This window comes from Balaenoptera musculus, chromosome 1, assembly GCF_009873245.2.
Source record: "Balaenoptera musculus isolate JJ_BM4_2016_0621 chromosome 1, mBalMus1.pri.v3, whole genome shotgun sequence".
Taxonomy (NCBI): Eukaryota; Metazoa; Chordata; class Mammalia; order Artiodactyla; family Balaenopteridae; genus Balaenoptera; species Balaenoptera musculus.
In genome coordinates this window covers 35,065,178-35,076,669 of record NC_045785.1, presented here as the reverse complement: position 1 = coordinate 35,076,669, position 11,492 = coordinate 35,065,178, and the positions used below count along the sequence as shown (strand labels likewise).

The following is an 11,492-nucleotide window of genomic DNA, read 5'->3' as shown; positions in this document are numbered from 1 at the left end:
AGACAAGGACAGTTTAAATGAGGCACCTAGAGTAGTCAAATTCAAAGAGACAGAAAGTAGAATGGTGGCCGCCAGGGGCTGGGGACAGGGGGAGTGGAGAGTTATTGCTTAATGGGTAAGGACTTTCGGTTTGGAAAGATGAAAAAGTTCCAGAAATGGATGGTGGTGATGGTTGCACAACAGTGTGAATATATGTAATGCCACTGAACTACTATACACTTAAAAATGGTTAAAATGGTAAATTTCATGTTATGTGTATTTTATCCCAGTTTTTTAAAATGAGGACGCTGAGGTCTAGCAGGATAAAGGTCTAGCACTTATTATGACAAGGCTTCTCAACCCAGAGCTAGAAAGGTCTTGGAAGTCACCTGTTGCAACCCCTTCATTACGAAACTGAAGAGACTGAGGCTTAGAAAGGGACAGTGACCTGCCTGAAGTCACCCAGCAAACCGGTAACCGCCCAGAGTGGAGTAGAACCACTGCCGTCTGAGTCCAGGGATGTCCGCCTCCAGTGCTTTCCCTTTCTTAAGGACTAAACTGCTGTGGGATTGGGGCATTAATTTCAAGCCTCAGTGAGGAAGGGAGGCCTTCTACAGGCTTTCAGTGTCTCACTTTCCATCTTCTAAAGCGTGAGTCAGCTCCGGTACAATGCGGTGAGTCAGCCGGCTCCTCCGTGATGAATGTACATGTGACTGCCAGGTGGCAACCAGGTGGGGCTGGGAGTGGGGGAAGTGGGCACAGCCGGATGCCGGCTGGGCCATGGCCGCTCACTCAGGAGGTGAGGTCTGTGCTTTCTTTTGGCTCCAAATTGCTGCATGGTGGTATCTGGAGGTTGAGAGGTCCAGGTCTCACACCTTCCATTTGCTACCCAATTCCTCCTTTGGTGTGACCTCAAGCAAATGGCTTTAACCTTGGTGTGCCTCAGTCTCCTCACCTGTCCAATGGGCACATGAATAAATCTGGTCTTGACCTCCGCACAAGGTGTGGGGAGGACCCAAGGAATGACACTGAGAAGGTGTTTTGCACAGTTAAAAAGTTGCACCAGCATAAACGGCATTGTTATTTCACTTCTCGGGAGAAATAAAGTTCTAAGAACAAAACAGAGCCCAGCCAGGCTATTTATTTGCTTTTCCCATCAGTCCTTGGACTTCTTAGGGTCTGAGAGCCTCTGGTCTCCTTGCTCTTCCCCAGGGCGCCAACCTTAATGGAGGGCATACTGTGGACTAGGCCCAGGGACAAGCCACTGAACCCTCCCCAGAGCCCCACAAGGTCAAGATTATTCTGAGCCCCATTTTACAGAGAGAAAAGTGAGGCTCACAAAGAAGAAGCAACTCATCAAAGATGGTACCACCGGAAGGGTAGAGCTGGGCCCTAAAGCCAGACTTGCAGACTATTCCGGCACTGGTCCTCTCTGTGGGTTCAAGGAGGAAAGCTCCCGGGGTCTGCATCAGGTCCCCTCCTTCCAACAATACACGGAAATCGAAAGAGGTAGATCCCTGCCACCCTAAAGTAAATCAGGCTTTGAGAATGTGAAACACTGGAAAGAATAACAATAGTTACCATTTTTCAAGAATTTATTATATGCCAGTCACCTGACAGTCATCTTCTCACTTCATATTCTCACTAAATCTTTGAGGTAAGTACTGATATTATTCGCATTTTACAGTTGGGGAAATTGAGACTCAGAAAGGCTGAGCAATAAGCCCAAAGACACACAGCTAGCAGATCTGCCTCCCCAGCCTGTGTTCCACCCACCGTATATCACTGCCGGCCTCCTCACTCGTTCGTTCTTTGCTTCATTCATTTATTAAACATTTAGAGCCTCTTCTCTGTGCTATAAGTAACTAGCTGGACAGAGGGAAGACAGAGATGCCTGAGCCCCTATCCCAAGGAGGTCATTATCGGGAGAAAGATACGGCTCAAATAACTGTAATCTCAGCGGTAAAGGGCCAGGCCCTGGTGCACTGCTGGTGCTGGTGCTGGGCCAGGTGCCTAACCAGGTGCTGCAGGTCAGAGTTTTTGCTTGTTTATTTTTTTTAATCAAGGTGCTGGAACTCATACCTACTACCTGTGTGATCTTGGGCAAATCACTTCACTTCCCTAAATCTCAGTTTTCTCTTTTAGAAAATGGAGAGAAAAAGACTCATCTCACTGAGGTGTTGTGGGGATTAAATTAACTGGAAGAAGCCAGGTACCATTTTGGGTGCTGGGGATGCTGGAAGAAGCAGACAGCAGTCATTCCCTTGGAACCGCAGAAAGAATTTTTTAAGTAAAAAAAAATTTTTTTAATTGAAGCATAACATGCACACAGGGAAGTGTAAAAACAGGAATTGTCCAGCCCAATGAGTTTTCACAAACTGAACACACACATGTAACCAGCACTCTGATAACAAAACATCACCAGCAGGGTCAGGACTAGGACATGGCAAGTGAGACACTCACCTCCTGAGTAAAATTTAAGGGGGTACCGAAAAGCTCAGCCATCAAGATAAATAACGTTTTAATGCAATATTTTTTAAAAATCAAAACTAATGCAAGAAAATCCATGATGACAAAATATTAAACTTTTAGATAAAGACAGGATTAGGAACAATGCTGTGTTGAGTCACATTAAAGCTCAGGGCAAAAGGGAAATATCAGTAATATTGATCCTGCCTCATCTGCCTCACCCTAGTCCCAGCCCTGATTACCAGACCTCCTGAGGGTCATTCATCCCTCCAAGGGTAACTAATACCCAGACTTCTAATCCTATAAATAAGTTTTGCCTGTTTTTGAACTTTGCATACATGAAATCACACTCCTTTGCATATGGCTTCTTTCACGCAACATTGTGTCTGTGAGCTGTAGCCACGTTGTTGTGTGCCAGGGAAAGATGCTTAAACAAGGAAATGACAATGTGCTGGCTGGATGTTTGAGAGAGACCATGGAGGTGGCAGGTGGGAGGATGAATGAGCAGAGCTAGCACAGGACCAGTGGAACGGAGAGAAGGGGATGGAGTCCAGTGCTATTTTGGAAGGGCAGAGTCCACAGGATTGACTGGATATTGGGGATGAGGGAGAGAGAAGAGTCAAGGAAGATGCCAGATCTCTGGCTTGGGCTATTTGGTGGATAGAGGAACCGTCTCCGCAGTGGGAACCAGGAGGGATGGGAGAGGATAATGAGTTTAGACTTAAACATGGTGAAGGCCAGGTACCTGTGGGGCATTCAGAGGGCTGTCCTGGAGGCAGCTGGACAGACAAGCCTGGTGCGGGAGAGAATGGGGGGAAGGAAGTGTTCCCTCAATATCCCCCAGCATTGGGCGAGCAGGTGGTGGCCCTGATGAGAGCGTGTGCAGAGGGCCGGGGAGGAGCTTGTGAAAGGATAAAGGAGGGAAGCTGAAAAGTTCTCTGAGAGCAGGTGGTGTGATCTGGTGCACAGATCAGAATGAAAATATTAAACATACAAAACTGTCCTCCCTGGCCCATCAGGACTTCCAGGAGTCCAACACAGGGTGTACCTGCAGCCTGTGAGGGTTGCAGAATATCCTGCGGATCAGGGGCTCTCCCGCCCCAGTCCCTGCCAGCCCCACTTGCATCAGCGGCAGCTGACTCAGCAAAGCCTTTTCTCCTGGCTGCCAGAGACGCTTGCCTTTAAAGGCAAAAAAAAAAAAAAAAAGCGCCTTTCCCCCGGCAGCCCTTACTCACTCCAGACTCGGGAGCTGCTGCTACCACCCCCTACCCCCCTCACCCCGCCCCGCCCCCAGCGCGCACAGCGAGCCCAGCACGGCTGGGGACCCGGAGCGTGCGAGCGTGCGTGCAGGCACGCACCAGGCTGCCGGCATCCGCCTGGCCACCTGGCACCGCCCCGCCAGTCCCAGGGAGCTCTTTTCCTCCGACTGGCTAGGGCTAGAACTGCTTGGAATCCAAAAGTCCGAGTTCCTTCCTGGGCTAAAGGCAGCCTCCAGGGAACAAAGCTGCCAGTGTGAGAGCAGCTTGGCGAGGTGGGCACTTGGTCCTTCCAAGCGGAGCCCGAGGGCTCCACCCCAGCCTCCTCACACTCCCCTTTAAAGCCTCGGGGTAGGGAAGGCTTGAGAGGAGGCTGACACTTCCTCAGGTCCTTCCCTGCTCAAAAACGCTCCATGACTCCCCACTGCCCACTGAATAAAGCCCTAACTCCTATACCTGGCATTGGACCCCTCCTCAGCTTCTTCTCCCATCAAATTCCCCCTAACTTCATCTCTTCTTGCTCCCAATCCCCTGCACTCCCACCGCAGGGGCTACTTAGTCTGGCTCTCTGGCTTAAGCTGCACCTCCATGAGCCCGCTCTGGGCATTTGCTCTCTCTTCCCAGGCATCCCAAACTTCCAGGCTCACTTCCTTAGGCTTTCTCTGGTGTTCCTTCTCTGGTTGCAGTTAAATCCGGTTGCCCAGGATTCAGCCATCCAAAAACTAAACTAGCCCATTTGTGAATCTAATATCTGATCAGTGTCAATAACTTCTGATGAATTTACCTCTATACTGTGCCTTCCAGGGATCATAAAGCTTTTACACAAAGAACATCTAGAAATGCAATTTCAAGCAGATAATGGGAGTCTATTGGGGCAGGTATGATGGGGTAGGGCGAAGGTAAAGCTGTTTTTCTAGCCACTCTGCTCTGTCTTCAAGTCCCACCCTGACCATAGGAAGGGGGTTTGATTGAACTACTGACATCATGAATTAGTACTGTTTATTTGGATAAACTTTTATACGCAATCCATTTTTCCTCTGGCCAAGTCAGGAGGGGACTATTACACCCATTTTACAGATGTGAGTCTTGAGGCTCAGAAAAGAGAAAGGATTTGCTTGGTGATGTTTGACAAGTAAATAGCAGAGCTGGGACTCAGGAGTCCAAATCCAGGGCTCCACCATCAGTCTCTGAGTGTGGTCTAGAGATTCTTTCTCCCCTTCAGCAGTCACTCTCTGCCCGTCTACTGTCTTCGCACATGTTCTTCCCCTTGCCAAGGATGGCCTTCCCTCTGACCCACCTGGTGAACTCATATTCAGCCTTCTAAACCCTGCTCAGCCTGCCCTCTCCCTTTCCTGAAGCTCTCTCCACTCCCTCTCCTTCCTTTGTAGTACAAGTTCTCTCCCATACACATTCTTAACCATGCACACCCAACTTGGTACTGTTGCTGTGCATCTCGCCGCTTCATCCTCTCCAGTTTGGGGGCTCCATAAGGCTAGCAATAGGCTTGCCTGCCTCTGTCCCTGGGGAAGTGGCCAGCACAGGGCTGGCCTGGAGAAGGAAAGGGAGCCTGATGGTGAGTGTGCCCCATGAGCTGGGTGGGGTGTACCCACAGCTGGGAGGAGGCATACGCAGTAGACTGGATGTGTTCGGAAACAGGGAGCGATGGAGAGACTTTGAGCAGGGACGTGGCAAAACCCAAAAGGTACTTAAGGGAACACTGGTCTTGGCAGGAAACAGGCAGACTAGCTGCTCATATGTTCATTCATTCCTGCCTTCTTCCTTCACTCCTTCACCCCTGTGTCTCAGCTACAGAAGCCATCCTCAAGATGCTCTGCCTGGAGGGAGACAGAAAGGACTGCAGCACACTAAGAAGCATCAAAGGGTAAAGGAGAGAACAAGCTCTTGGAGGACTCAGGGACACTTCCCGGAAGGGGCCCCATTCTAGGGGTGCTTTGTGCCATCAGAAGCATTTTGGCTTGGTGAGGTGGAGGGAGTCAGGCAGAAGAAACAATCTGAGCAAAGGTACAGATGTAGAAAGTGCTGGTGTGAGGGGTGAGGCTGAGCCTGTAAACTGCTGCCCTGAGGGCCTTGCTAGCCAGGCTGGACCCTGCTGCCTCTATGGCAACGTGGGACATACGAACAGGAGAGTGAGGGTCAGCACTAGAGGACACGAGGCCAGAGGCGCTGGAGGCCCTGCAGACAGAAGGAAGGGAAGGAGGATGAGGTGGTACAGAAGGTGAAATCAACAGGACTTAGGGGCCCTTGGCACCAGATGAGGAGAGAGGTGGACCTCAGCTTTCCAGGCTGAGCAGCTGGGAGACCACAGAAATAGGAGCCATGGGCAGGGGTGTGCCCAGAAGGGGCAGGCTTTCCCTTCCAGGGCTTCTTGGTCAGCCAGGGTGCCCCCTCCCAAGGCCAGAACTGGACCCACAGCCCAGACAGAGGACTCCAGGGGTCATGGGGTCAGCTCAGGCTCCTCCTTCCCAACAGAAAGTAGCCCCTCCCTGGGCCCCTCCATACGGAAAGGGACCCTCAAACCAACCTCAGGATTTTGTCCAGACCTTTGGACTGGGGGGTCTTTCCTTTCACTGTATCTCAAGTAAGACACGGGTCTAGAAGAAGAAACGAGGTGAAATCAGATGAAATAAGGTGAAATAATACCACTACCACTAAAGGGGTCTAGAAGAAGAAAAGAGGTGAAATCAGATGAAATAAGGTGAAATAATACCACTACCACTAAAGGGGGACTTACCGTGAGTAAGCATGTGCTACGTATTTCATGAGCTTATCTGGACATTGTATCTCTCATGATAGCACATGAAGTTGGTGGTCATGTTCATTCCGTTTAACCCAGAAGAAAGCTGAGCCTCATAGGCCAGCACCTTGCCTAGGATCACTTGAGGGGTGGTCTACAGTGGAGCTGGTTCAAACCCAAGTTCTCCTATGTTCCTACCATTCATATTTTTCACACGTACCTGTCACCATAGAGTCACATGTACTGTCAGGAGTGGAGAAAGGCTTCACAAAGGGGGTGATATTAAAGTGCAAAGAAGAGGTGGGCATAGATTTCCAGGCAGAGGGCCCAGCCTGTGCTAAAGCAAGGCTTGGCTTACAAACAGGAATGTGGGGATGGAGAGGGGAAGGGAGAAAATCGCGGAGCGAGACCTCCCGTAGTCTAACAAATACTTAAATACCACTTACCACGTAACAGAAGCTGTTCTAAACACTTCACAAATATTAACTCACTTAATCTTCATAACAAACCTATGAGGTGGTTCTATCATTACAGCTAGTTTCCCGAAGTTATCCGGTGGCGGAGTGAGGACTCCAGTTCTTGCTCTTAAGCGCTACCTTATGCCGCTCCTATTTTGTCTCACAGCCGGTACGAGCTCCTCCATTTTGCTACAGGCCGCCGAGGCTCAGAGAGGTGCGCACACTTGCTGAGGGTCACACAGCGAGGGAACTCCCGGGACCCAGAGAGCAGGGGAGACGCTCAGCCACAGACAGGTCCCCGCGGGACGCCCTCCTCCCTGCCCTCCCGCCCCCCTACCCCGGCCCTGGCCCCCTCCCCGCGGAGCCCCGCCCCGGACGTGCCCCAGTCCCCGCCCCCAAGGCTCTACCCAACCCTCCTCCCCCGCGCACCCCAGCCGCGCCAGCCAATGGCTGGGGTCCTATAAACGCGAACGTCCCAACGCTCAGAGGTAACCCCAGCGAGCGTTCAGATCGTGGGCCGCAGGTCCGAGGAGCTAGCTCGCTAGGGAGCGGGAGGCCAAGCGACCAGAGTCGGAGTCAGAGTCGGAGTCGGAGCCTCGGGACCGGAGCCGGAGCCTGATCCGCAGAGTGCAGCCCGCCCGCCTGTCGCCGCCCGCGCACCCAGCGCTGCCAGAGCCACCGGCACAGCGCGGCCATGGAGCCCAGCAGCAAGGTGAGTCGCGCGCCCGCGGGCCCTCCCCGCCTGGAACAAAGGCGCGGACCCCCGGTCACCCCTCCGCCGGCCTAGGCCTCCCCGGGCCTCCCCGGCGGCCCGGACGCTCTGTGCGCCCGGCGCCGGCGGCGCGCCTCTCAGAGCCATGCTTTGCGCGGGCCTGGAGCGCAGCGCCCTGCCGCTGCCGGGGACGCGGGCGGGGATGGGGTAGGGATCTGGCCGGCGCGTGGGCGCCGCGTGCGTTGTTGGCGCCCGCACTGAGTAGCTGGCTTCCTTCCGGGGGCGCCGCGCCGTCCAGGCGGCCCCGCAGGGCCGGGGGACCCAGGGCCCGGGCGCGGCACGTCGCTCACGATCTCCTCAGCAGCGGCCCAGCTCCGACTTCTCCCGGGGCGGGGGAGGGGGCCCGAGCGCGGCGCCCATTGGCTGAGCCGGCCGAGCCCCCGGCCGGGCCCCGGCCCGGGCGCTCTGAGGAGGAGGGACCCGCCCCCGCTCGGCCGGCTCGGAACAGATGCTCCCTTTTCCTGGGCGCCACACTGGGCGCGCGGCCTGGTGTTGGGCGTTTTCCGCGGCCTCGCGCAGTCCCCGCGCCGGTCCTCCGGGGTTCCAAGGCGGAGGGCACTCTCTTAAGGCCCGGGCTCCAACCCCAGGGTGCCTGGCTACAGGGTTGAGGCGAAAAGCCTGACTTCCGAGGCCCTTCTTTCCGCGTAGTGCAGGCCCCAGAGCTTTTGCCAAGACCCGGGGAGATGTGCTCTGAGGTGGCACGTTTCCCTGCTCGGGCGGAGCTGGTGAGGGCCTGACGGAGAGAGGACCCCAGGGGCCGCAGACGCGATCCCGGGGGGGCGGAGGGTCGGGATGGGGCCCCTGCTGGAGTGGAGTGGGAGTAGCGCGGGCCAGGGAGCTGAGGGACGCGGGACTGAATATATGAGGACTCTTCCTTCCCCCGGGAGCAAACAACTGCCTAGATACGATCCCATTTTTTCATCTGTAAACGGACTTGTCCTACAGGGGATCTTTGTGAGTTTCCCAGAACGGTTCCTTTCCAACAAATATTTATTGGACCCCACCTTGTGTGTTGTAGGGCATTGTTTCTTTCCTCCCTCCCTTCCTCCCCTTTCTATAGAATATTTTCAAGTGACTTTTTTCTTTGAAATTCGGCAGGGAAGGCACGAGGATGTCCGTTTTTCCACCTGGCATGGGGGGTTAGCGCTGAACTCTGCACTGCCCTTTCTATGGGCTGTGGAGGTGTCCGGTGGAACTGAGCAAGGTCTTGGCTGGGCGGTGAGGTGCGTGACAGTGACGCCAGGCTGTACCCTCAGCGGGAAAAGGCTCCTTTATGCCTGATGAATCCAAACAACTTGCTTCACCACCCCGCCCTGGCCTGAAGGGAGACCCTGAGCCCAGAACACATTTCCTGACAGTCATAGGTGAGCCATTATGCTGGGATATAACAAAATAAAAATAAGATGAGAAGCTATTTTAGCCAGTGGTAAGAACGTTGCCACTGCAAAGCTTAAATATTTGCTGTGTTACCTCAGGGCTCTGGCAGGTCACTTAACCTCTCTGGGCCTCAGTTTCACTGTAAGAGAGGGAAAACTTTTTTCACTCCTTCAAGGGTAAGAAATGTCTGTTCAGCATGTGATGCAGGACCTGGGTGTTCATCTGTTGAGTGGATAAGTGAATATTCTGAGAGGAGACAGAAAAGTGGAGGAGAAAGTCAACAGTCACTTGTAGTTCACTAGGCTCTGGGCTCAAATGCTTTTCAGTGTCACTGACCCTCCATATATAGCTCTGCTAGTTCGGGGGCCTAGAGCTCGGAGAAGGGAAGTAACTTACCTGAAGTCACACAGCTAGTAAGTGGCTGAACTGGATTTGAACCCAGGCCAATCAGAAAGGGCTTTCAGTCTACACTATCCCTTTTCACCACAGACTTTCTTGAATTTTGAGCCGAGGGGAGAGAGTTTGCCTAACTTCCAGGGTGCCCATGTGCCAGCCATTTCTGTAGCAGGTAGGTGTTTTTCATGCAGTACCCTCCAAACTTTTGATTGCCGGCTCCATCAATAAATAATTTTGGAGCACCTCCTTCCCAGTGGTTTACCTGTATTTATAAATTCATGTATGTGCACTGTTATAATAATAGATTATATGTCTACATAAAGTAGAAATTTCAAAAGACAAATACAGATAACAGTTACAGTAAAAAATTTTTATTTTTTATTTTATTTTATTTTTTTGCTAAACTTTCTATGAATCATCCTGTATACATTCTAGAAAAAAGCCCTTCCCTTTGGAGCTGCTGATTCACTCAGCAAGCCCAGCCCTTTTGTGCAAGAGGTTAAACTGAGGCCTGGAGAAGTTATATCACTTGCCCAAGGTCTTAAAACCAGGTGTGTCTAGTTCTGAAGTTCCTTCGGCTATGTTCCTCCTCATCTTCTCAGTTGACTCAGCTGACTTTCCTGCGTTCTGTCGTGCTCCTCTGCGGCTCACTGTGCTGAGTTTAACTGAGTAGGAAGTAGGGAGGAGACAGGTTGAAGACCCTCCTGTCCCAGCCAGCGCTTTGCTCATGCTCCGTCCTGGGCAGCAGATGAGGGTGAGCCCTGCCCCCAGATGTCTCACCCAGCCCTTTGTGAAGAACTCCCAACTAGTCCCTCCTGGCGCCCCAGTGGTGCCCCAGGACTCTGCCGCTCCGCCCTCCAGACAAAGGAGAAATGAGAAACCCGTGGGGTTCCTCAGCCCCTCAGTGGTACGGAAGAGCATAGGCTTTTGAAGTCCTGCATTTGTGGTTTTGAATTCCAGCTTAGCTCAGTTGCCACGTCTGCAGAATGATGTCATTTTCGTCATTAGAGTGTCTGTAAGAATTCAGAAATAAATGTGTCTGTCCCCATGGATGCTCCATAGATATCCCTTGTTTCTCTGGATTCCCAGGATGCATTGCACCTACCTGGGCCCCAGGTGACCTGCTACCTGGGTTGCAGCCTCTGTCCAGAAGTCTGGCATTCGGGCAACATGAGCTTTTGGGGAGTCCCAGGATGCCCGGGCTGTATCGCTTGGTTGGGTAAATCATTAAAGTTCCCGCTGGCTAGTTCTCCAGTAGGGGTTTTGTCAGGAAGCTGGTTTGCAGAGTAGCCCGTGGGTGAGAGTGCCAGGCCCAGAGATGGGTCAACCGATGTGGCTGCCCTGCCTCCCCTGTGAGGGTGATAACAAGTCATGATGATGTCACAGTCCAATGGAAAATGACTTTTCCAAGGTCACATACTAGCCTCCCACCACAAAACACCTGCCAGCCTTTCTAGGATGGCATAAGAGGATAAAGGAAAAGTCCCCAGCAGGAAGGGACCTTCCTGTGCATGGCCCAGCCCTCTGTTTGACAAATAGGAAACTGAGGCCAGAGAAGGAAAAAGGCTTAGCCAAGATAAGGCTGTCACAAAAAATTTGAGATGTTCTTCAGTATTTTTTTAAAAAACATGTTCTTTTCTGCACACCCCTGTCCTATGTGCCACCTTCCACTCACCCCAAATGAGCAGGAGTTCCCAGACTCCCAGACTTTCCAGCCTCTTTCTGGGTGCAGTCTAATAGTTGGATTAGATATAATTTGACAACTGAAAGCCTTCTGTGAATGGAAACAAAACACATCCTCATAAAACTATGACCTTGGGGAAGTGGCCTTCCTCAGAGCCTCGGTTTTCTTCCCTGTAAAATGGAGGTTCACTCCGCATGGTGGTTGTGGCGAGACTGCCCAGTGCCCTCAAGCAGGGTGGCGGCTATTTTCAGTGGAAGGACCCTTTGCACGTCCAGTTTGGGTGTACGGACATCGTAAACATCTCCATGATGATCCCTGTCCCATGCTGAGCCGTTCCGGGACCAAC

General features: G+C 52.5%; 2 protein-coding genes across 2 annotated transcripts in view; one reads left to right on the top strand and one right to left on the bottom strand.

Annotated features, from left to right (window-relative positions):
* The first annotated feature begins 7,362 nt into the window (after positions 1 to 7,362).
* SLC2A1 (solute carrier family 2 member 1) overlaps positions 7,363 to 11,492 on the top strand; it is a 28,625-nt gene continuing 24,495 nt past the window's right edge. The window contains exon 1 of the mRNA XM_036866805.1: positions 7,363 to 7,629. Within this exon, the coding sequence (XP_036722700.1) occupies positions 7,612 to 7,629 (18 nt within the window). The 5' untranslated portion in view covers positions 7,363 to 7,611. The remainder of the gene's footprint in view (positions 7,630 to 11,492) is intronic.
* The window catches only part of ZNF691 (zinc finger protein 691), a 79,911-nt gene continuing 78,306 nt past the window's right edge, over positions 9,888 to 11,492 (bottom strand). Inside the window, exon 6 of the transcript XR_005021565.1 lies at positions 9,888 to 10,812. The gene's annotated coding sequence lies outside the window, so the exon portion shown is untranslated. The remainder of the gene's footprint in view (positions 10,813 to 11,492) is intronic.